The 27,582-nt window shown below is 32.5% G+C and overlaps 1 protein-coding gene across 1 annotated transcript in view; it reads left to right on the forward strand.

Annotated features, from left to right (window-relative positions):
* Nucleotides 1-865: 865 nt before the first annotated feature.
* LOC114328531 (vacuolar protein sorting-associated protein 16 homolog) overlaps nucleotides 866-27,582 on the forward strand; it is a 77,675-nt gene continuing 50,958 nt past the window's right edge. Inside the window, exons 1-6 of the mRNA XM_050644394.1 lie at nucleotides 866-1,174; nucleotides 1,236-1,425; nucleotides 3,862-4,138; nucleotides 14,069-14,187; nucleotides 17,148-17,326; nucleotides 21,434-21,713. Of these exons, the coding sequence (XP_050500351.1) occupies nucleotides 1,116-1,174; nucleotides 1,236-1,425; nucleotides 3,862-4,138; nucleotides 14,069-14,187; nucleotides 17,148-17,326; nucleotides 21,434-21,713 (1,104 nt within the window). The 5' untranslated portion in view covers nucleotides 866-1,115. The remainder of the gene's footprint in view (nucleotides 1,175-1,235; nucleotides 1,426-3,861; nucleotides 4,139-14,068; nucleotides 14,188-17,147; nucleotides 17,327-21,433; nucleotides 21,714-27,582) is intronic.

The raw sequence follows: 27,582 nt of genomic DNA on the forward strand, positions 1-27,582 counted from the left end.
AAAAGGAAAATAAATAATTGCTTAAGCTCCTTTTTCTGGACATCCGATCACAAACCAAATTTTATATAATTCTTTATCAGTTTTACTGTGTTAATTTAATTTTGCTAGTTTCTACAGTTTTTCGCGGTTTCCCAAAATTATGGAAATGGGAGATTGCCGACTTTGATTTTACACCCCTCAAATAAGAATAAAAAAAAGAAAAAACAACAAAAATTAAACGTAACAACGTATTAGTTTATTTTAGCAGAATATTCCATATATAATATAATATGTTATGACTTTTAAATAATTATTTTATCGCATAGCTTTTTTCTTTTTGTCTTTATAACTTTTAAACATTTTGACACTGGATTATTAAATTGCGAGGTATTCTAGTCTAAAGTGCGAAAAAAATGTTGCCGAGCTATGAAACGGCATTCGAGTACCAAAAGTTACTCTTGCTTTAAGTCAGCAAAATACACTGTTTTTTTTTTATTTTTTTTTCCAAATTAAAACATCGAAAAAATTTCAAATCCTAGAAAATTAAATATTTCTAGAAAACAACGTATCCTACCGATTAAAGCAAGAGTATCTTTTAATACTAAAATATCTTTTAAAATCCAGTGTCAAAAATGCGTAAGTTAAAGTCGAAACAGTTATGCGATAAAATAACCGTTGCCGATTTATCTCTGGCAGGTATTAAAAAACCAGTGATGTGCCCACATCACTGTAAAAAACCGAATTTCAAGGCCAAGGCGCCATCTCAAAGAGCTCTAACTCCCTTAGCACTATTAGCCCCCCATTTTCGGACTATGAGGAATCTCCTGCATTTGTTTGTCAGGAGAGTTTCTGGACACCCTGTATATTTTCTACAGAGGGTCGCGGGTCGCTGAACCGTGGGGTCGCTGTATTTAGTGTATTTTTTAATGTTCTGGACTGACTATTTAGTAGGCCATGCTGTTAACAAGCGTAGAAGCAGAATGAAGTTAGAGGCGATACTTAAACTGACCAACTGACGTTTACGTGACGTTTACTATTTACTAATTAGTAATTCAATATATTTGCCTGATAAACAATACTTTTTTGTAAAATAATATCCGATTTAATGTTAATGAAAAATTAAAATCACTTTTAACATGACCGCGGCAATATTAACGGCAGAATGGTTCCACTTGGGGCTCGATGCTTACTACAGGTGTGTAAAAACAATGTAGACTATTAAAAAACTTATGTATATTATTAATATTTGCTTTTAGAAAATTTGATGTATATACAATGGCTTGGCAACAAGAAGTCAATTTAGATAATTATGTAGCATCTTCAGCTTCATATGGTGGACCCATAGCAATTAGGAGAGATGATCAAAAATTTTTAAAAGTTCAAGGATCTGGACAGCCTATTATATCCATATTCTCTGGCTCTGGGAAGCAGATTGCATCTTTTAAGGTAGTAAAACTACCAGCCCTAACAACTAAATGAAGAGTGGAGATATACAAGGTGTCCAGAAACTCTACCGACAAACGAAGACAGGAGATTCTTCAGGTAATTTTAAGATAATTTAACCCAATTCACTTAGTCCGAAAATGCTTCCTAAGGGAGCTAGAGCTCTTTGAAGATGGCGTATTGTAATTAGTTTCTCTTAAATATCTCCAGAACTCAGAACGCTTCTATTTAGAAAAACAAAAATTGGTACGCGTATTTATCTTCAAGATATAAATCTAATCCATCTATTTCAAATTTCTAGTACCGATCATATGCGTCCGTTTTGGGTAGGTCAACGGTTATTTTATCGCATAACTTTTTTATCTTTAATTTTTATGCATTTCTGACACTGGATTATTAAATTGTGAAGTATTCTAGTACTAAAAGGTACTCCTGTTTTAAATCGGTAGGACACACCGTTTCCTAGCAATTTGAAAATTTTTCGCTTTTTGAATTAAAAAAAAAACTTCCAAAAAAAACTTTTTAGAAAGACGAAAACTGGTACATTTATTTATATTCCAGAGATAAATCTATTTCAATAATTGCGAATTTCTAGTACTGGTCATAGGCATCCGTTTTGGGTAGGTCAACAGTTATTTTATAGCATAACTTTTTTGTCTTGAATTTTTGAGCATTTTTGACACTAGATTATTAAATTATGAGGTATTCGAGAACTAAAAGTTACTCTTACTTTATGTTGGTAAAATGCTTCGTTTTTTGTTGAAAAGTTCTTTCAATTTTTTTTCAAATTCCAAAAACTAAAAACTTTCAAATCAATTTTTCTAGAAAACGGTGTATCCTACCGACCTAAAGCAAGAGTACCTTTTAGTACTAGAATACCTCACAATTTAATAATCCGGTGTCAAAAATGCATAAAAGTTAAGGACAACAAAGTTATGCGATAAAATACCCGTTGCTCTACCCAAAACGGACGCCTATGACATACTAGAAATTTGCAATGGATGGAGTCGATTCATCTTTGAAAAGTAAATATGCATACCAATTTTCGTTTCTCTAAATAGAAGCGTTCTGGAGGTATTTAAGAAAAACTAATTTCATGACTCCATCTTCAATGAGCTCTAGCTCCCTTAAGAAGCATTTTCGGACTTGGTGAATTGGGTTAAATTGTCTTTAAATTATCTGAGGAATCTCCTGTCTTCATTTGTCGATAGAGTTTCTGGACACCCTGTATAACGGGCCAAGTGACAAAAATACACAATCGAGAAAAATGAGTTTTTATCTGGAAACAGAACACTATACTTAATGGCGGACGCTCTCTGTTGAATTTATTTAGAGCAGTTTCCAATGCAACTGTCACTTGGCCTAACAGGTTAACGGCATTGTTGCATAGACCATTATAATGGAAAAAACAGAAATATAGTTGGTTCGCTAAACTCAGACACAACTGGCTAGTGATTTTAGCAAGTAATTTTACCAATTTGGTAAAGTTGGCAAAAAAATAATTACTAAACAGTTAATAATTACTAAATAGTAGTAAATTACCATACCAGACTATAATGATTTTTTGTCACTTGGCCCCTTATATATATCCACTCTTCAAATGTTTAGACAAATGAAAATTTATTGAAATCATCTTCACAACCTTGTTTATTGAATTGAAGAACAGGATCAACAATACATTAAGATTGCCTCAAAAAAAATCTGACGTTTTCCAAAGGAATTATGATTTAGGGCTGCGTGACATCAGTGGTAGTAGAAAGATATGAGGTGGTGATAACACAATTGGCGCAACAAAGTATCACGAAATTTTGAAAAATAGTCTTGTATTAGTGCTCACAATTTCTACCCAGACTGGAATTTTATATTCCAGCAGGATGGTGCTGCATGCCATATGGCTGAAACAACTAAAAAATGATTTATAGTCAATAACATTTAAGTTTCCTCATGGCCTTCAAACAGTCCAGACCTTAATGTTATCGAGTCATTTTGGCATAAGATGAAACAGAAATTGCGTAATGATCACCAGAGAACCATTGCATACTTAAAGAGAAAATTAGGTCAATTATGGGATAGTTTCAAACCTGACTTGTGCCAATTCTTAGTAAGAACAATGCCAGACATGATTGCCGAGGTTGTAAAGGCATGTGGCGATGTAACCCCATATTAAAATAGTAATTTCGTGAATTGTCTGATTTAGTTGCCACGATATACACAATATTTTTGTTTATTCTTCCCTTAACACTGCAATTTATTAAAGTTTATAGAAACCAAGCCAGTTTAATATTTTAGTATTAATGATAGACTTTAATGTATTGTTGATCTTGTTATTTAATACAATAAGCAAGGTTGTGAAAATTAATGTTTTCAATCGATTTTTGTTTGTCCCAACACGGCTGGTATTAAACTTGTATTTAATCAAATTATTATTATTATATCTAGTGGACAAGGAGACCTATAGTTCATATGGGATGGACGAACGAAGAAGAACTTATTTGTATTCAAGAAGATGGTATGGTTATTAAACATAACATGTTTGGGAAATATCTTCATACATTCAACATTAGTCAGAAAGTTCAAGATTCCAAGGTTATAGATGCTAAAATATTTACCAGTCCTCAAAATTTCACAGGAGTTGCAGTAATGACTTCAAATTTTAAAATATTTATTGTGAATAACATTGAAGAACCAAAAACTAGACAGTTATCAGAACTACCCAGTAAGTAAATAAATATTTTATTTGTACCGGGTGTCCCAATAAGAATGGCTCTCGGCCATATCTCAGGAACCGTTTATAGTACAGCTCTGAGAAAAAAATATTTATAACAAAAGTTGCCTCGGGAAAAGCCTGGAAATTATTTTCCTAATTCTAGGTCAACCGCTAGAGGGCATAATTGAACATCAAAAATTAAAAAATCAAAATTTTACAAAATTTACCTAATGAAAGGGCACTGGAAATCCAATCATCGTATTGTTCATAAAATTCTGCACATATTTGACTTCACAAGTTTAAGTCTACCTTTGCAAATAAGAGGTGGGGGTGAGTAGGAACCTTCTTATGAAAAATTGGCTGTAAGTCCGGTTCTGCTAAATCGAATTTTGCATACTTGGTCTTGTTGAAAACAGCTCTCCTTCATCAATGTAAGAGTCTCATTTCCGAAATATCCTAATAAGTAATATGCCAGCTAGTAGGCGTTATTTAATTATTTTTGGAAATCTATTTTTTTTTTTGGAGAATATTAAATACAAGTATGCATTTTTAATCCTGTATTACATAATTAGTTAAAATTAGCAACATAATACCGAAAACCGCATGTCGATATCTTTTTTCTATCTCGAGATATCTTAAGAAACGTGTAAATTTTAAACAACTGTTAATGTCACCAGTAAACGAAGTTAAGGAAAAGTAGTGTGCTATGGAAAACACAAAGAAACATTTTCCAGATGTAAACGTATATAATTAATTAAAACAACAATAAGACAAACAACACTATAAAATATAACAAAGAAATAAAAGCAACTAGTTACTTAGTGACGACCTAAATGTTCAAATTGTTGCCCATCATTTTCAAGAGTAGATTGAACAGCAGTCTCAATTTCTGCTTTCGCAATGCTTTGAATGGCGTTTCGTATTTTCTAGATCATGTTTTCTCTAGTAGTGGGCCTAGCGGCAAAAACAAGGTCTTTAATCCGTCCCCATAAATAAAAGTCTAAAACAATTAAATATGTTGCGATTCAATCTACTCCTGAAAGAGTAAATTCTTGCATCGAAAATGATGGGCAACAATTTGAACATTTAGGCAGTCACTAAGAACTAAGTAAGTAGTTGCTTTTATTTCTTTGTTATATTTTATAGTGTTATTTGTCTTATTGTTGTTTTAATTAATTATATACGTTTACATCTGGAAAATGTTTATTTGTTTTTTCCATAGCACACTACTTTTCCTTAACCTCGTTTACCGGTGACAGTAACAGTTGTTTAATATTTTTACACATTTCGTAAGATATCTCGAGATAGAAAAAAGGTATCGACAGGCGGTTTTCGGTATTCTGTTGCTAATTTGGTCTAATTTTGTAATACAGGATCAAAAATGCATACTTGTATTTTTAATATTTTCCAAAGAAAACTAGATTCCTGAAAATAATTAAATAACACTTCCTACCTTGCATATTACTTATTAGGCTATTTCGAAAATAAGACACCTACATTAACGAAAAAGAGCTGTTTTCAACAAGACCAAGTATGCAAAATTCGATTTAGCAGAACTGGACTTACAGCCATTTTTTCATAAGAAGGTTCCCACTCACCCCACTTCTTTGCAAAGGTAGACTTAAACTTGCAAAATCAATATGCGCAGAATTTTATGAATAATACGATGATGGTATTTCCAGTGCCCTTTCATTAGGCAAATTTTGTAAAATTTTAATTTTTAATTTTTGATATTCAATTACGCCCTCTAGCGGAGGACCTACAATTATGAAAATAATTTCCAGGCTTTTCCTGAGGCAACTTTTGTTATAAATATTTTTTTTTCAAAGCTGTACCATAAACGGGTCCTGAGATATGGCCGAGAGCCATTCTTATTGGGACACCCGGTACATTAATTATGTTAAATGTTTAAATTATGAATAATTTGAGTTATTATGATTTTTTTAAATTTATTAAGGTGCTCAGATAAACATTACTTAGGTGGTATACAGAGTGAGTCTGTAATTTGGAATAAATTCAATATCTCAAATGCTAATCGTTTTTTTGAAAAATGCTTAGACCCGTCGATTAGTATTTCAAATTGTCCTTTTTGACATACAACAATAATGTATACAAGGTGTCCCAATTTAATGATATGCCGTCATCGTTGATTTTCTTAAATGGCAACACTGTCATTTTGATAGCTAGTGTGTACAGTTATATATAACTGCAAAATTTCAAATTTTCATTCCCTACCATTTACAAGATAATAAAAAATAACAAAGTTATGAAAAACAAGTAATCAAATAATAATTGAATTTAATTATTTCAATTAAGCAAATGTTCATAATGTTGCCCGCAATTATTGTCAAATAGTCATTGGGCAACATTATGAGAATTTGCTTAATTGAAATAATTAAATTCAATTATTATTTGATTAGGTACTTGTTTTTCATAACATTGTTATTTTTTATTATCTTCTAAATGGTAGGGAATAAAAATTTGAAATTTTGCACTTATGTAAAACTTTACACATCCTATCAAAATAGCTATCAAAATGATAGTGTTGCCATTTAAGAAAATCAACGATGACGTCATATCTCTAAATTGGGACACCCTGTATACACTATTATTGTATGTCAAAAATGACAATTTAAAATACTAATCAACGTGTCTGAGCAGTTTTCAAAAAAACAATTAGTATTTGAATTATTGAATTTATTCCAAATTACAGATATAACTTTGTTATTTTTTATTATCTTGTAAATGGTAGAGAATAAAAATTTGATATTTTGCAGTTATGTATAACTTTATACACCCTATCAAAGTAGCTATCAAAATGACAGTGTTCCCATTTAAGAAAATCAATGATGACGTCATATCTCTAAACTGGGACCCTCTGTATACATTATTATTATATGTCAAAAAGGACAATATGAAATACTAATCGACGGGTCTGAGCATTTTTCAAAAAAACGATTAGCATTTGAGATATTGAATTTATTCCAAATTACAGACTCACTCTGTATAGATGTTCATATTAGTTGATATTCATCATTATCACTGGCTCTACAATCCATACAGTAGGAAAAATGAAAGAATGCCCATGAACGAACATATAAAACACGCTGTATTTTCCTGTCACCGTGTCACACAAAAAATTGGCCATCGCAAGTACATGTAATAATTATTGTTACATGTACTTGCGCTAGGCAATTTTCTTTGTGACTCGGTGACAGGAAAATACAGCGTGTTTTATATGTTCGTTCATGGGTATTCTTTCATTTTTCCGACTGTAGTGGGTCTTGACCTGTTCTAGGATCAGTTTTCATTCCTTCTCATCCTTCGCATTGGTTTTCCAATTTCATACTCTTAACACTCATAAGTCATTTTCCACTTGTCTTTTTATTGTTTTTCTATTAACACTAATTTTTACTTCATCCGCAGTGAGGGATACCATGGAGAGAATACGATATTTCTACAGCGCTCCTCATGAACATTATACAAATCGGAGGACAGTCTTACATACTAGTGATGTTGATTATAGTTACTTTCGAGTATTCGTTACAAATCGTTACTTTTGTATAAAGTAATCATTTACAGTATTCGTTACTTTGATTACTTTTGTTACTTTTGTATTTGAGCACCGGTTTAATCATATCGAGAATCGCATTTGTCAGTATTTCGTATAAGTATAAGAACCGATATAACAACCACCTTCACCGATATATTTAATGGATAGAAATTAAATGATATGTGCTCCATTATGTTAAACATTATTAAAAACAAGGGGTGCCCGACATAATTTTGTCCAGGCTAATTAATAATTAAAATAAATATTCTGTTTGCATCAATTAAATGCCAAAAACAAACCCTCGAAACTCTAGATGACGTACCTTAGCAGTAACCCTGGGCACCCAGGTCCTTCGGAGGTCGGTTCTGATTGCATATTCGTGTTCAGTGACCCCAATTACTCAGAAATAAGAAAATCTGGCCCTTAATATACTGATTTTAACATGTTTATGCATTTTTCGATGCGTTTTATACACTTTAAAATGTCATAATGTATTTCCACCCATTTTTCTATTATAGACTTTTTTCCAGACGTCATCCTAATCCTAAATACAATGCAAAAAGTCGGAAGTCGCTATGTATCTACTATATTTAATAAAAAAATATGAAAAAAAAATTTTAGGAAACGCTTTTCTTTAGTTCCGAGTGACTCAAATTAGAAATATGTACTTAAAAATCAACTAAAAAGCAAAAAATAAAAAAAAATGAAAAAATCCAACACATTCGTCAAAGAAAAGCGTGGCGCGTCTTCATCGAATAAACGGTTTTCGTCCCACGCTTTTCTTTGACGAATGTGTTGGATTTTTTCAATTTTTTTTTTATTTTTTGCTTTTTAGTTGATTTTTTAATATTTTTAATTTGAGTCACTCGGAACTAAAGAAAAGCGTGTCCTAAAAAATTTTTTTTCATATTTTTTTATTTTTTACTTTTTAGTCTTACACTTTTCAAACATTAAAATGTATCGTCATGTTTATTAAAATATGTATAAAACATATGATGAACAAACATGAAAAGTAGTCGGAATCGGCAAAAAATTTGAAACTCTATTGTTTATTTATGAAACATAACGTAAACAATTGACGTAAAAAGTGAAATTATGTATATCTAGTTCATATAATTAGCTACAATCTGTATTGTTTATTTATGAAACATAACGTAAACAGTTAACATAAAAAGTGAAATTATGTAGGTATAGTTCATATAATTAGCTACAATCTGTTAAAAGTTTCAAGTTTCTTCATTGTAAAAAACAAGAGAATTTAAGCATTTTCTGGTAAAATCGTTTTTATATTTAAACAATTAACAAACAAAGGAAGTACAAAACTCAAAGAGGTACCACAAAAAATGTATATTAATAAAAGGTCATAAAAGGACGCGTTTCGGCTCTTCACGAGCCATCATCAGCTTTAAAATACAGGAGCAAAGACGAAAACTGTCCTACAATATAAAATGGAAATTTTAAGCATGTGCTGATAACGCCCACCTCAGCAAAAGAACTTACCAGACCAGGAAGGAGGAAGAATCTACTAGATTACATTATTTAAGGTTCTATAGGCTTCATTATTTAAAGTTTTAAGTACTGTATTGGACATTAAGTTATATATGAATATAAAAATTCAGTAGAAAGATTTTTATGACTTCCACGTTGGGAGGAACCATCTTGCAACAAACATAAAAAAATTATTGACTATTCGTGTATTGTTCCCGCGAATGCATATGTCTGCAAATTTTTAGTCATTTACATTGAAGAAAAGGCAGTAAAATTAACGTCCAAAGATTTGACCCAAACGATTGAACTAAAGAAAAGCGTTTAATTAATACGCCAAAACGAATTCTAATGTTAATTGTAGCACAAAACGTCTCTACCGGTGGTTTTTCTAAGACTAAGATAAAAACAGGAATTTTTTGAATTCGAGTTTTGGGTGAGGTTCTGTTTCGTATTGTATTGAAATTTGACACGAATAAGTTCCGATTTTTATATAAACAAATATATTTTCGTTCAATATTTCGTTATAAGCGTTCAAAATTTGAAACTTTATTGTTTATTTATGAAGCACAACGTAAACAATTAACGTAAAAAGTGAAATCATGTATAGTTCATATCATTAGCTACAATCCGTAAAAGTTTTAAGTTTCTACATTGTAAAAAACAAGAGAATTTAAGCATTTTCCATTAAAATCGTTTATTTTTATTTAAACAATTAATAAACCTAAAAAAAAATAATTTTTATTGACTATTCGTGTATTGTTCCCGCGAATGCATATGTCTGCAAATTTTCATTCATTTGCATTGAAGAAAAGGCAGTCAAATTAACGTCTAAAGATTTGACGCAAACTATTGAACTAAAGAAAAGCGTTTAAAAAAAAGAAGAATGTGTGTAACTTATTAAATTTAAATTAAAATACATTTTACTGCTGTCAGAAACCAGACAAAAATGTTTATATCACAAACAATAATTGCTTTTCGCTTGAATTGAATGTTACAACTTCCAAGAGGCAGGTGGCTGGCGGGAGCTGGCTTGAATATTTAATTTAATCGAAAAGCAATGTTTATTTCTGAAGTACACATTTTTTTCTGTTTACGGGCAACTGTAAAATGTATTCTGGGTTAAATAAATTACATACATTCTCCCTTTTTGTCAAATAATTTAATTAAAAAATTATTTTTGGACACCCTGTACAAATAATTATTTTATATTACTGAATAAAGAATTGAATGACCTTTCAAATGAGCTATCGCATGTCCCCTATTCTCATTTAAAAAAATAATCCATTACGTCATCGCTCCCAGATGGATGACGTCACTAGTATGAAATATATGCCAAAATATCGTAATTTAAAAATAAAAATCGACCTCTTTCGGGATTTTTCCTTAAAGTCGCCTTTTTACGAAATAATGAATTTATTCTTTTCATTTGCATCGTACTGTATAAACAAATACAGAGAGAGTCTGTAAAGTGGAATAAATTCAATATCTCAAATACTAATTGTTTTTTTGGAAAATGCTCAGACCCGTCGATTAGTATTTCAAATTGTCCTTTTTGACATTCAATAAAAATGTATACAGGATGTCCCAATTTAGAGATATGACGTCATCGTCGATTTTCTTAAATGGCAACACTGTCATTTTGATAGCTAATTTGATAGGGTTTGTAAAGTTATACATAACTGCAAAATATCAAATTTTTATTCTCTACCATTTACAAGATAATAAAAAATAACAAAGTTATATCTGTAATTTGGAATATATTCAATAATTAAAATACTAACTGTTTTTTTGAAAAATGCTCAGACCCGTCGATTAGTATATCAAATTGTCATTTTTGACATATAATAATAATGTATACAGGGTGTCCCAATTTAGAGATATGACGTCATCGTTGATTTTCTTAAATGGCAACACTATCATTTTGATAGCTATTTTGATAGCGTGTGTAAAGTTATACACATCTGAAAAATTTCAAAATTTTATTCCCTACCATTTACAAGATAATAAAAAATAACAAAGTTATGAAGAACAAGAAGTAATCAAATAATAATTGAATTTATTTATTTCAATTAAGCAAATGCTCATACCGTTGCCCATTGACAATTTGACAATAATTGAGGGCAACATTATGAGTTTTTGCTTAATTTATTGAAATAATTAAATTCAATTATTAGTTGATTACTTCTTTTTCATAACTTTGTTATTTTTTATTATCATCTAAATGGTAGAGAATACAAATTTGAAATTTTGCAGTTGTGTATAACTTTACACACCCTATCAAAATAGCTATCAAAATGACAGTGTTGCCATTTAAGAAAATCAACGATGACGTCATATCTCTAAATTGGGACACCCTGTATACATTATTATTATATGTCAAAAAGGACAATTTGATATACTAATCGACGGGTCTGAGCATTTTTCGAAAAAACAGTTAGTATTTTAATTATTGAATATATTCCAAATTACAGATATAACTTTGTTATTTTCTATTATCTTGTAAATGGTAGAGAATAAAAATTTGATATTTTGCAGTTATGTATAACTTTACAAACCCTATCAAATTAGCTATCAAAATGACAGTGTTGCCATTTAAGAAAATCGACGATGACGTCATATCTCTAAATTGGGACACCCTGTATACATTATTATTGAATGTCAAAAAGGACAATTTGAAATACTAATCGACGGGTCTGAGCATTTTCCAAAAAAACAATTAGTATTTGAGATATTGAATTTATTCCACTTTACAGACTCTCTCTGTATATGAGTGTTCAAAATTTAAAACTTTATTGTTTATTTATGACGCATAACGTAAACAATTAACGTAAAAATGAAATTATGTATAGGTTATATCATTACCTACAATCCGTAAACGTTTCAAGTTTCTACATTGTATAAAACAAGAGAATTTAAGCCTTTTTCCATTAAAATCGTTTTTTTTTTAATTTAAACAATTAATAAACATAAACAAAAATTTTTTGTTGTCTATTCGTGTATTGTTCCCGCGACTGCATATGTCTGCAAATTTTCATTCATTTGCATGGAAGAAAAGATAGTCAAATTAACATCCACAGATTTGACGCAATCTATTGAACTAAATAAAAGCGTTTAAAAATGGATTTATTCCTGTGTTTTTAGTGTTAAATGCCCTGGTCTAATAAAAACAATGCCATACCTACATGTAAAATTAAAGTTATTGATCATAGCCCAGAAATATTATCATTTCTACATTTTTTCCGGTCAGTCTAAGCTATTTTTTTTAGGCCTGATAAGAATAGTTTGTATTTATTATTAAAATATAATGTGTTGTATTTTTATTTTCAAAGGAACGAACATTTGTGAAATTCTGTGAATTATCTACCTCGACAAATCGGATAGTCATCTGTTTCTGGGTGCACATGCTTTGTTAAATGATATACCTCACTATGTTTCAGCTACTTCTCAGCGCCCTGTAATCCTGTAAAACTCTTCATAGTCTCCATAGCCTTCGCCCTTCATAGATAAAATTTTAGTTAACTGTACTGATACCGAAAACTCGTAGAATACCGGTCCGATTCCGACATCAACCGATTGTAGATACAATAGGTATTGTCGAAGCGAAGATCGGTGGAATATGCGCATTTTATCAATGAAATTCGATATTTTTAAGATATTCCAGAAGCCGCTACAGATAAAATGTTTTAACGACCTATTAATCATTTAGAATTACTCAACGGATATTAGTACAGTTAAAATAATTAAGACGATAACCGGACAACATTGATTTAATGAGTAAAATTTAGTTTTTTTTACTTTAATGACAAAAAAAGCAAGCCCATTAGCAGAACCCAATTAAAAATTATTTTGCACATCATATTTGAAACATTATTTGGTTGAAAAATCTCATTTTTGTTGGCAAAAAAATATATTAATTTGTTTGGACTAAATTACAGTTGTGCTTATAGGTCTGGATCCCGCGTATGAAAAAAAAGTTGATTAATAGCAAGCTGAAAATTTGTTAATATCTTAAGGGTGTCTAATCGGATAAACTTTGATATATGGGAACACTGGAACAGGGGCAGTTTTAATTATTGTGGAACAGGTTAAAAATTTGGAACGGTCACACCACGAAAACGGCACATTTATTTTGTCCGACAGAACAGACTTAAACTCTTTGAACAGAGATTAAACTCTCATGCAAAAATCAGACTGCTATTTATCACCAAATGGGCGTTTTAATGAGTGGAACATGTAGAATATGTCAAATGACAGGAATTATGACAGGTGATAAATAGCAGTCTGATTTTTGCATGAGAGTTTAATCTCTGTTAGGAGAGTTTATGTCTGTTCTGTCGGACAAAATAAATGTGCCGTTTTCGTGGTGTGACCGTTCCAAATTTTTAACCTGTTCCACAATCAAAACTGCCCCTGTTCCAGTGTTCCCATATATCAAAGTTTATCCGCCTAGACACCCTTAAGCTATTAACAAATTTTCAACTTGCTATTAATCAACTTTTTTTCATACGCGGGATTCAGACCTATTATCTTAAAAAGGATATGTTACTATCAACATTCGCACAGTGTTGCCAAACTGAATTTTGTTATTTTGGGTGTAAATTTTTTCCACGGATCTCCGAGGGTACTTTACTCAAATAGGTACTCGCTCTGATACGATTGGTACGAACTAATCAGAGTAATCAAAGTAATCAAAGTAACGAGTTGCCTCTCGGTGTAGTAATCGTTACTTTCGGTATTCGTAAGTAACGAGTACCTACCTTGTAACGAATAGATACATTTTCACACTATTACACTATTACATATATTATAACAAGTTTATTTTTTAAAAATGCCTTTGATAATATTTAACTTAAACTTGCCACAAGAAAACAGTTTCAGAATCTCTTTGAATCTTTTAGGATCAGGAGTACAACCAACAAGTTGGACTGTGGTTTCAGAAGACACAACAGAAATCTTGGTAGCTAGAGAATATGAACTATACAGGTTAAAGCAAGATGAACATCATACTAGTGCTGTAGTAAGTATTTATTTACTGTTATAGTTATTTATGATATAAGTGTTAAAAGTACACGTTTAAGGCACGCATGTGAAAGTTTGCAGAATGAGCGAAGCGAGTTCTGCAATTCACATGAGTGCCTTAAAAATGTACTTTTTAACATGCATATCATACAATATTTTTTCTACAAACGTAATTACAGGACAATATCTACAAAAACTTTTACTTGAACTTGACTGACATTCCATTTTTATATTTCTTTGACATTACATCAAAATTGCCTACACGACCAATACGAACTGCAGTGCCTTAAAAATTTTAAAGCACTAGTAGTATAGTATAGTTGATCAAAAAGATGGCATAACCCAGACATCCAAAGTGAAAGTTATCCTTCAACACCAAATTGTTCTATATGGTCCACACAATGTCCAGAAAAAAGTCACACCATTTTGAGCGTCGGGTTTGGGGGGGGGGGCAGAGGGGGGAGAAATCGGTAAATTGGTAGTTTTTTTTAAGTTTTTCGCCAATATTTCTAAAACTATGCGGTTTAGCATGAACAACCTTCTATATAAAAATGTTCTACATTAAATTTGAAATAAAAAAGGCTCTATGCATAATCTTTCTAAAATGAATGGTTCCAAAGTTACGGAGGTAGTATAGTATAACTGGTCCAAAAAAAGGCCTAACCCAAACATCCAAAGTAAAAGTTTTCCTCCAACACCAAAATGTTCTATATGGTCCACATATTGTTCAGTAAAAAGTTACACCATTTTGAGCGTCCGGTTTGGGAGGGAGATGGGAGAGAAGCCGGTAAATTAGTAGTTTTTTTAAGTTTTTCGTCAATATTTCTAAAACTATGACTTGGCGTCAACAATGTTATATAAAAAAATGTTCTACATGAAATTTAAAACAAAAAATCTTGTATACATAATTGTTATAAAATCAACGGTTCCAGAGTTACGGAGGGTGAAAAGTCGAGGTTTTCGATACTTTTTATATTTTTTGGGCAATATTTATGATATAACTATACCAAAAACCCAGACATCCAAAGTGAAAGTTATCCTCCAACACCAAATTGTTCTATATGGTCCACATAATGTTCAGAAAAAAGTCACACCATTTTGAGCGTCGGGTTTGGGGGGGGGGGGAGGGGGAAGAAATAGGTAAATATAAAAAGTATCGAAAACCTCCACTTTTCACCCTCCGTAACTCTGGAACCGTTGATTTTATAACAATTATGTATAGAACCTTTTTTGTTTTAAATTTTATGTAGAACATTTTTCTATATAACATTCCTTACGCTAAAGCATGGTTTTAGAAATATTGACGAAAAACGTAAAAAAAACTACTAATTTACCGACTTCTCCCCCATCTCCCCCCCAAACCGGACGCTCAAAATGGTGTAACTTTACTGAACAATATGTGGACCATATAGAACAATTTGGTGTTGAAGGAAAACTTTTACTTTGGATGTCTGGGTTAGGCCTTTTTTTGGACCAATTATACTATACTAAATCCGTAACTTTGGAACCGTTCATTTTAGAAGGGTTTTGCATAGAACCTTTTTTGTTTCAAATTTAATGTAGAACAATTTTGTATAGAAGGTTGTTCGTGCTAAACCGCTTAATTTTAGAAATATTGACGAAAAACGTAAAAAACTACGAATTTGCAGATTTCTCCCCCCTCTCCCCCCAAACCCGACGCTCAAAATGGTGTGACTTTTTTCTGAACATTATGTGGACCATATAGAACAATTTGGTGTTGGAGGATAACTTTCACTTTGGATGTCTGGGTTTGGGTCTAACTATACCATACTATAGTGCCTTAAAGTAGAATTTTTAACGCTCGTATGGAGTGCTAAAAATTGCATTTTTAACACGGTTGTAGAAAAAATTATTTTGAACTATATTATATTTATTTAGTTTAGAAATTGATCAAAAGTGCAACCACTTTTACTATTACTGTAGCAGTTTGCGATGTAACAAATATTGTCTATCATCGATTTGAACAGTTATACAGTCGGAAAAATGAAAGAATACCCATAAACGATCACATCAATCACTATTTTGTATTTGAGGAGATTTATAGGAGAGGTATATGTCATTAAAAGATGTCATGGGTGCATAATATTCGCCAATAGACATGAATCCACAGCTATGAAATGGTTTGCAATGCTGCTAAAAACAGAATAATTTAATAGTGGACGCTTATGCAGAATTTAAGACAATGTACAGTGGAAGCTTATGCAGAAATGCACGACACGAAGAATATCCCCTCCCGTTCCGTCAGCTGCCCATAATGGATATAATAAGAAAAATTGTAAAGTCTGAAATGGTTTTGTACACACTTATAACTACTGAATGAAAGAGAGAATTGACGTAAGTTAAACCTTTTGAATCCTGAGATCAATTATTCATTAGAGATCTTTTATTGTAGATGAAACTGTATACTGAAATAGTATACAAATATTGTACACTGAAGATGGCTTTATAAGCCGAAAGCGCTCAGTAAGGAATTAAATATTTTACACACTTCAAAAGTACTCTTCTCTCCCTTTCATTCAATAATAAGAATAGACTAGGTAAGGTATGGGCCGCTCTGTGAATAGAGTTGTAACGTCAATATCAAGGATGTCTTTGGCCAATATTCACTTTGAGTAGTCCAGCCATCTTTGTCTGTCACATGCGTGGGATCGCTCGGTAAAAAGAGATAGATAGACCACCAATATACTGCCCGTGCGTTACACTATTTTGCTCAGCATGCCTTATCTATTCTTATTATGTCTATGTGAATAACCCATGAACACATCTTGTTGTCAAGTGGCAACTGGCATCGTAGTGACAGCTATGCCAACTGGTTACTGTCATTGCCATTAACATTCAGCACTTCAACCACCTTAACGTTGCACAGCTATATACCACATATTACACTAATTACATTATAGTTGATAAATATTTCTATATTAACAATTTCTGTTACAGTTGGAACCTGATATAACCAACAAGTACACATCAATAATAAAAATGTCAGTATCTTTAAATGCTCGCCATTTGGCTTTATTTACAGATTCTGGATATCTGTGGTTGGGATCTACTGATCTAAGGACAAAATATTGTGAAGTTGATTGCGATAATGTGCACAGGCCAAAACAACTTCTTTGGTAAGATTAAGTTAACTATGAGAAAAAATGTGTAGCAAATGCATGCTAAATATTTAAATATAACTGTTTTATTGCCATCATTATTTGATGCATAATCATCCATCCTTCTGCATCCAAAGTTGAACATAGGCCTCCCCTAATTTCTTCCAGTTTTGTCGATATTGAGCTTCCTGCAACAAATTCCCAGCAATCCTTTTGACTTTCTTCTGTCCATCGTGTAGGTGGTCTATTTCTACTTCTTCTGTCTACTCTTGGTCTCCACACTGTAATTTTTTTTGGGTCCACCTCCCGTCCTTCATTCTGGCTACATGGCCCGCCTAATTCCACTTCAGTCATGCTACTCGCTCTATGACATCTGTGCGCCTGTCCTTTCTTCTGATTTCTTCATTTCTGACCCTGTCTCTGAGTCAGTCCAAGTAGTGACCGTTGTATTCTTTGGGCCACTCTAAGTTTGGTTGCTGTGGCCTGGGTTAACGATAATGTTTCGGCGCCGTAAGTCATGACTGGAAGCACACATTGATCGAACGTCTTCTTTTTCAAATAATTTGGCATGCTGCTCTTGAAGATGTCTGATAGAGCTCCATATGCGGCCCATGCTAAGGTGATCCTTCTTCTATTTGATTCATAGATAGCAGAAATCGAAGAATACCAGAAAAGACATGATAGTTTTAACACACAGAAAAAAATTTAGGACTAAATCCCAATAAAAAGATTAAAATGCATAAATGATGAAACCTTAGACGTTATAGTAGACTTGTTTAACACAGAAAAAAATTTAGGACTAAATCCCAATAAAAAGATTAAAATGCATAAATGATGAAACCTTAGACGTTATAGTAGACTTGTTTAACACAGTCTACAAAACAGAACACATACCGAAACAGTGATTACTCTCGATCTTTTGTGCTATCTCTAATAATAAAAACGCTAAAGACTTTAAATTGGAACTGAGGGTAAGAGCTCTGAGATGCTACGTATTATTTTCGATACTGCAATATGGAGTTGAAAGCTGGACATTGAAGTGAGAATACATAAATAAGCTACAGTCATTTGAAATGTGGTATTTTCAGAAGAATGCTTAGAAATCGCTTAGAATAGCATAAACCGCTTAGAATAGCATGAATACAGAAGAAAACTGTGATGGATAGTTCTTCTAAGACGACAGACTCAGTAAAACACAGGTTAAAACAAAATATATTAAGTCTGATTATTTACAAAATAAATAAAAATAATATATCTCATTCTATTCGTCGCAGCGAAGTCCTCCTCCGGATAGACGTCGGGAAAAGAAGAACAAAATTAACAATGTTATTCAAATATATACATTTATCGGGGGCTCGCACACTACGCTTGCCTCCGTTTATTTATGAGCCGCAAATTACTTCACTTGCGGCTCGAGCTGGCCTACCTAAGCTCGCGAATCACGTCAGTAAGGTGCACCTTGCTACTCAGGTCGGCCTGCCTAGCTCACCTCGCTTGGCTGGTTGTGGAACCCAGAACTGTTGTTTCAGGACTGACGGATCTCTGCCTGTGGCCTCCTTAAATATCCCTCTGCCGATGTTGTTTCGGAGAGGTGGAACTGAGTGGGGTCATCTGCGCGATTTGAGAGAATCACACTGTTCCAAGTGTCGATGCGTGTTCGGCGTATCAGCGTATAATCACAAAACGAACACGGAAGTATTGCGAAAAATGCTCAAAAATACGAAATAAACACAATAAAAATAAGAAAGTATCTGGGACACGTATTGAGGGGACAGCGATATGAAATGCTAAGACTGATCATACAGGGAAGGCTAAGAGGAAGAAGGTGTAGGGGAAGAAGGAGAGTGTCATGGTTGAAAAATTTAAGGGGCTGCGTTGAAACATCAACATACTTCTGTTTTCCCACGTATACTTAAATTCTAGAAAATGTGTAAAAATCTTGGTTTCACCCAACTAACGGAAACTATTATAATAAAACATAATGAGTTAAAGCCCTTTATTGATTCACAAAAATATAAAATCCATTTTAAGTATCATATTCAACGTTAAAACCATGAACAATCATTTCCTTTTGGTCTCTCTCTCTCTCTCTCTCTCTCTCTCTCTCTCTCTCTCTCTCTCTTGTCGTTTCCCCATTACTGAGGATCGTGATTTCTTCCAATATTCCTAACAATGTTTCTCCATTGGTCTCTATTTTCAGTTGTTCTAAGAGCTTCGCAGAATGAGTTTCCAGCTTAATGCTTTATTTGGTCAGACCATCTAGTTGGTGATCGTCCTCTTGATCTTCTCCCCGGAACGTTTCCAGAAACAATTAATCTCTCCAAACTGTCGTCACCTCTGCGAACCACGTGTCCAAAGAATTGCAGAATTCGTTGCAGACATATGGTGGACAGCTTTTTTTTAATATTGAGTTGGTCTAGAATGGAAACGTTTGTCCTATGAGCTGTCCAAGGTATGCGCAGCATTCTTCTCCAGCACCACATCTCAAAGGCATCAATTTTTTGGCGCTCGCATGCGCGAAGAGTCCAAGTCTCTGCTCCGTATAGAAATATTGAGAATATAAGGGCATTCACCAGTCTTATCTTGATATTTTGAGAGATAGATCTGTCTTTCCAAACTTTATTTAGGCGACTCATCGCATCTCTTGCCATACCAATACGTCTCCGAACTTCTGCTTCACAGTTACCATCGTTAGTTATACTAGACTCGAGATAGATAAAGGTGTTTACTATCTGGTATTCCTGTAACATGTTAGTCAGTTGAATAGTGTCGAATCTGTCGACCACCATTATTTTTGTCTTAGCTTTATTGATTTTCAGACCAACTTTACTGCTTTCGTACTCAACTCTTCGCAGAAGAGTTGAGTACGAAAGTGTTGAGTGTAGTGTCATCAGCAAATCTTAAATTTGACATTTTCCTACCAGCTACTGTTACTCCACCGGCCCATTCTTCTAAAATTATCCTATTGACATGTTCACCATAAATGTTAAATAAGTCAGGTGACAACACGCATCCTTGTCTAACACCTCTCTCGGTCTTGAATTGGTTTGAGAACTTCTGATCTAGTCGTACTGTCGCTATATTAGACTGGTACAGATTTTTAATAAGTGTCACCAGGTGCATTGGTGCGCCCATTTCTATTAAAATTGACCACAGATTTATCCAGCTTACACAATCAAATGCCTTTTGGTAGTCAACGAAGCATATAATCATAGGTACTTGAAATTCTCTAGACTTTTCAATCTGTTGTCGCAGGTTCAAGATAACCCCGCTTGTTCCTGAGGTATTTGGTAATGTAGATAGGTTTTTAATCTGTTTTTGATGATATGCAACAAGATTTTACTAGCAAGTGTTATTAGTGACAGTGTGCGGTAGTTTTCACATCTGGTAGTAGTTCCTTTTTTGTGCAGTGGGATATAAATTGAGGTACACCAATCAGATGGCCATTTTCCTGAATTCCAAATAGCGACACAGATAGAATGGATGATATGTAATCCTTTGGTACATAGTAAAAAATGAGTTCACATTTACACATATCCCTCTCAGTAAATTGAAATTAGGTCACAGCCCTTTCCGTAAATCGACATAAAATAAGGGGAATTCCACTCTCGTCTCAATCACCAAGCAGAAAACACATTTCACATTTTTTCACTCTTACGCTTTTTTTATTAAAAGGACAGTCTCTATTTTCGAGTGCGATTTAATTAAGTTAAATAAGTTGTACGGTAAATTAGTGTAATATTAAACATTCTCGATTTATAAGTGAAAAATAAAAATTAGTTTGCATCTGGTGCTTTAATTTGGTATTGGTAGCAGTTTCCCAGTAGAAGAATAATTACCCCAACTCATTCTTATGTGTGGAGATTACTACAAGATCCGCACAGACTGGTTTAAATGCACTTTCATAGAACTCTTTACAGCAGTGGTAGATACCTAGAGTAAATATAGAGATGATGATATCCAACCTCCGACTTGTAGACGGCATTCAAAAAAGAAGAAGAATCATTATTTAATATTTTCCTTATTTTTTAGTGTTACTTTTTAACATTATTTTTTTTTAAACATTTATCAACAGTCTCCATAACCTGAAATACACTATACAACGGTTATTTCTTAATGTCGTAGGTGTGGCAATGAAGCCGTTGTGCTGTATTGGGAGAAAGACACTTTTCCTGCCGGTGGTGAAAAGGACAACACTTTTCTCGTTGTTGGAAAACATGGAGAAAAAGTTAATTTTTTCTATGACACCTCTATATTTCTGGTTCCAGAAATAGATGGCATTAGAATAGTGTCTAACACGCAGCATGAACTGTTGCAGAAAGTCCCTGAGAGTGTTCAGAAAATTTATAGAATAAACAGTACAGAACCTGGCAGCTTCTTGCTTGAAGCTTCAAAACAATTTCAGGTAAGCGTTTAATATTTTTTGATAGTAACTGATAGTCAGCGCCGGATAAAGGGGCGCGACCGCCCGGGGCGCCAAATTTTGAGGGGCGCCAAATTTTGAAGGACGCCGATATAAAAATATATTTTTTTTCATTTATTATTTTTTTGATTTTACATATTAACTTTGAACATTTTTCTTATGACATTGTTTGAATAATTCTAATATTATTTATAAGAAAAATATTTCTATCTCTAGTCAGAACTCATAACTCAAAAACAAAAAAAAAGATTAATAGACTAAAATCAAAGCTTACTAATAAATATAATGCAACCTAAGAAATGTTTTTATCACTCATACAAAATTATTGCAGACAAATTATTTTTACGATCTAAAAAGGTTGTTCATTTTTTTGGGTCATTTGTCACGTAGGTATCACGTATGTTAACAATCTACTTTAAAAATGGACAAAGATCAAATTTTAAATTATCAACAAAATTATGAATAGTCAATGATACTATATAGGGTGAGGCAGATAACTGGCCTATTAGAAATATCTCGAGAACTAAAGGCAACAGAATCATGAAAATTGGAATAAAGGGGTTTTGAAGGATGATCTATTAAATGAAAATATTTTCATCTCTTTGCAACTTCCGGTTATACCATATAACTTCGTTTTTTTAAATGGGACACCCTGTATATTTTTACATTTTTGGATCCTCTTCGATGTCTTCTTTCTTAAAATATAAGGTTTTGTAATATTATACAGGGTATTTTAAAAGATAATTACGTTTTTTTATTAATTTCGTAGCAACATTCACACCCTGTAGAATTGTAGTAGTTTGACATCTAAAACTTTACTTACGTTCAAATGATTTTTAATATACTCTACTATTGTTAAGAATCATTAGTATAGCTAAATGTTTAATTTTAGTATACAGGGTTGGTCGAAACTCGGAATGAGTATTTTCTGAGTTTTCTTAAATGGAACACCCTGTATTTTTGTATTGTAGTGAAATGATATTTTATAGTACTTTTTTATTTCTTAAGCATTCCCTATACCTAACTGCTTTAATTTGTGAGTTATTGGTGATTCAAGCTAAACATTAATTGCAACAAAAAATACGTAAAATTTTATTAGGTTGGCCGTGAAAATACTCATTCCCAAATAATTTTTCAGAAATAAATACATATTAATCCAGACTGGTGCTTAAAATTACCAATAATGGTTTAGCTATCGAAATACCTACTTAGTTAAGATTGTTGGTGCGATTAACAATTAAGCACAAATTAAAGCAGTTAGGAATAGGGAATGCTTAAGAAATAAAAAAATACCATAAAATATCATTTCATTACAATACTAAAATACAGGGTGTTCCATTTAAGAAAACTCAGAAAATACTCATTCCGAATTTCGACCAACCCTGTATACTAAAATTAAAAATTTAGCTATACTAATGATTCTTAACAATAGTAGAGTATATTAAAAATCATTTGAACGTAAGTAGAGTTTTAGATGTCAAACTACTACAATTCTACAGGGTGTTAATTTTGCTACGAAATTAATAAAAAAACGTAATTATCTTTTAAAATACCCTGTATAATATTACAAACCTCATATTTTAAGAAAGAAGACATCGAAGAGAATCCAATAATGTAAAAATATACAGGGTGTCCCATTTAAAAAAACGAAGTTATAAGCAACTTCCGGTATAACCGGAAGTTGCAAAGAGATGAAAATATTTTCATTTAATAGATCATCCTTCAAAACCCCTTTATTCCAATTTTCATGATTCTGTTGCCTTTAGTTCTCGAGATATTTCTAATAGGCCCTTTATTTGCCTCACCCTGTATACCTACTGGTGCTTATGTCGTAAAAGTCTTTGGTTAAATAATTTTGTCTTTCGTCTTTCTGTAAATTTGCATTAACACTGGCGCGTGTGCTTTAAAGTAGAAAAAAAAAAATTGTAAAATATTGGTTGGGGAATAAATAAATTTTTGTTATTTTTCCGTTACATAAATTTCGGTAAGTAGCTCTCCACGTAACAAAAAAAAAATAAATGAATAATTAAATTTATGGTAGGAAATCATAATATTAACTTATTGCACATGAGGTCATGAGATAAACGACGAGAATTTTGAACATTTGAAGCGATTTTTTTTATTATTATTCTCATCGGCTTTAGTAATTAAATTTACCTATTCATTTATTGTAAACTGATTTATTTCTTCATCTAAAAATTTTTTCTACCAATCTGGGTATGTATGAATTAGGAATGACAAGTCCTTCTTCATATGAATATATAGAAACCTATTTAGAATACTTTGTAAGCTTTAAGATGTTTTATTTTTTGATTTCCAAAATGATTTTTTACTTGAAACATCATTAAATCGTCAGTTTGTTAGAAAAATTACAACACCTCGTTTCTCGGAAACAAAACATTTGCGGACATACGTTTATAGAACAAACTGCCATCATTTTTTCACGTAGAATTATCCCTCAAAGTTTGTAGCAATTATTTAGAAACACCCTGTATCCTTTCTAATTTCCACAGTTTTCAGTGCATTCCTTCACTCAACCGTTCTTTTCAGTTCTTTCTGTTTTACCAGTCCCCTTCCTTCAGATCTCTTCTTTCCATTGCTTCGTCCACTTCACCTCTGAAAGATCTTCGGGCCCGCCTTTCTTTCTTTTTCCTATCGGGCTCCACTCTGTTATTCTGTTGATCCAACGTTTTTTGTCTGCTTTTCTTCTTGTCCGTACCAGGTTAATTCCTTCTGTTCTATGTAATCTATTATATCTGAGTTCATTTCCATTCTTTTCTTAATCTCTTATTTATTATATCTCTCTTTTTGTTGCCTTTAGCTTTAGCTGTTAACTCACAGCTTTTCCTTAGGAATTCCATCTTCGTTGCTCTTATTTCGTTTTTGGTTTTCCTATTTATTATACAATTTTCACACCCATAAGTCAGGATACTTCTTGTCACGGTGTGATATATTCTTCTTTTTGTTTTTATACTGATGTTCTTGTCCAACAATACCGGATTAATTTTCAAAATTTTCATATGCAGTCACTTGCTTGTCGTAGTCTATGTTTTATATTATCTTCTTCAGTTGTTCCTTTGTTTGATATTATGAAACCTAAATACTTGTACTTGTCTGTTCCTTTGATTTGTTTACCTTCGTCTATTTCCAGGCTATTCTTTTGTTACTGGTATACCCATTCCTTCGCACTTTCTTCTCCATGGTTTCAGGGTTTTTTCAGGAATATTTAAAACAGGATAGGGGAAATGGAACAGCCCTGTAGCACTCCATTTTTCGTCTTAAATGGACTGCTTATTCTATTGCCCGTTTTGATAGCTACTTTGTTCTTTTTATATAGTGCTTATACTGCTTTTATTAATATTCTTGGAACTTCGAGGTCTTCCATTGTTTCCCATAGCCTTAGTTCTAGGTATCAAGGCATAGGCCTACTCATTATATAATAAAACAATGAATGATTTTCATTTGAAATTAGATGATTGTAGAGGCCAAGGATATGACAACGGCTCTAACATGAAGCGAAGAAATAAAGGTGTACAAGCTCGTGTTTGCAAAGAATCTCCTTATTTTTATGCTATGTGGTTCCCACTCCCTCAATTTAGTCATTGGGGATGCATATTGTGCCCACTGCAGTGCGCACAATCAACATATTTTTTTGGTATTGTAAAAGTAAAACGTTATACATTTTTTCTGTTTGTTGGCAATGTGCATTTATTTTTATCTTTTGTCTCGCTCCTTCGTAGCTTGAATTTCAAATGCGCTCGTTATGCTACGCCATATGTTGCATCAGCTATAATAATAACTGACTATTTTACTATTTTTTGACTAAATATATTGTTACATAGTTTTTTATAATGAAATTTTGATATTTTGCCTTTTTTTACTATTTTTTATATTTGTAGTATATAGGCATTTATATTTTATATTTGCACCTAATATTTCGTATGAAAGGGCGCCAAATTTTGTTTTGCCCGGGGCGCTCAAAACCCTAGAACCGGCCCTGCTGATAGTGAATAGCAAACATTGGGGAAACGCATAAAGGACACCACACACATGAATTTACATGAAAATATTGTCGAGATTACAATCACTTCATATCATTGCGCCAATACTGAATTTGTATCAATAACGGCGCACATACGTCGATTTTAAATAATTAGCCGGTCAAAAGTCAAATTTCAAAAGTGACGTTAAAAATTCAAGACACGTCCTAGAGACACCTGATGGTTTGTCTTAACACAAACTTACTATCCCCACTCCAGAACTATTCACCGCGCACGTGTGCACGTGCGAATGCGCGCGCATGTAGCTGTTCGTGAATTTTTGTTCTCTTAGCTTAGTAGTCAACTTGTTAAAAATTGTGACATTTTGTAATATTCACCTTATTTTTCAAAGTGATTGTGATGGAATCGAATAACTTAGGTAAGAATGAATATTTCTTGAAATATTTTTAGAAAGTTTACTGTTATTTTATATTATTTTTAGAGAGTCAAAAACAAGCCGTTTTATAGTGACATTTTTGTTTAATTTTTATTTTTATAAGACATTTAGTTATATTATCGCCTCCGATCGAGCAATACTATTTATTTTATAGCATACTGCATATATTTGGCTAATTAATGGCATACAATTTAGCTGCGGATAGCTGCGGATGCCAGAAATACAGGGGTTTTTAATTTTGCTATATAGGATGACGTCACAAAAATAAAAGGACCTACATATTTGTTTGAAATATAATAATTGCTATTTTTTCTGTTTTAACTACATCTGGTGACTGCTTTGGCCTAAAAATAGTACTCCGTAAATATCTCTGAGACCAAATGGAGCTACAAGATTTTCCTAATCTAGAGGACAAATTAAAATATTTGGAAATTAACTTATTGAACTGTTATATCTGATAATTTAAAACAAAGATTTCGAGATTCTAAAACGGCGATGATAGAGAAATGGTTAAAGACTCACGAAAAGATGCGGTATTTCTACAAGAAAATTAAGATTGGTTAAATGGTTAACATTTAAAACTTGTAGAAAACAAATAAATGGAACCAGGTTGGCTTCCTAAATTATTTGAGGACTTCAGTGAAAGGATGAAAAGAAGAAAAACAGAAGAAATATGTTCTTTGCTTGATGGTGAAGCTATCGTTCATGCAGCACAGACATTGCAGGCTCGTGAAAAAAGGAATGCTTCAAAAATACCAAAAGAGATCCCAGCTAGTGCAAGGAAATTATACGTACAGGATTACGTCCAGGACATTATTAATAGTTACGTACAGGAAATTAAACTTCTTTTAACTTCTGACCAGCTATTAACAATTTTAAGAAGCAAGAAACGTGTACATAAAAGGATCAAACCACAATCGTTTTGTTCTGAAACGATTAAAATGCTGTTACCTACCGGGTGACCCCAAATACTGAGTCCGATATGTCAGATACCGACTAAGGTATAAGTAAAAACCTGCATATTTTGTATTAATTTTAAATTTTGATTTTTTCTGTGAAAAATATAAGTCAATTTTTAAAAAACAATATTTTTCTTTGATTTGTACCAGTTTTAGTAGAAATATGCTGTAAAATAATTTTGGCCGCGTAAATCCATTAAATCGACGTATGTGCGGCGTAGATTGTAACAAGAATAAAAAACCGCTAAACGCCGTAAAAATGAGTGGCGCATAAAATATTCCAGCTACAAAAGATCTGATATGAATGTTACGTGGCGCGAAAATAGATTTTCATTTGATGCAAAACAAAATTCTAGTTTTATTTTAAAAGATTTTTCCATAATATTTGCTAAATTTGAAGTAAACGCGCCACAAAAGAGTAACTTTGATACAGTTTGAATTTTGAAACTCTTTTG

This window comes from Diabrotica virgifera, chromosome 2 (genome assembly GCF_917563875.1).
Source record: "Diabrotica virgifera virgifera chromosome 2, PGI_DIABVI_V3a".
NCBI lineage: Eukaryota > Metazoa > Arthropoda > Insecta > Coleoptera > Chrysomelidae > Diabrotica > Diabrotica virgifera.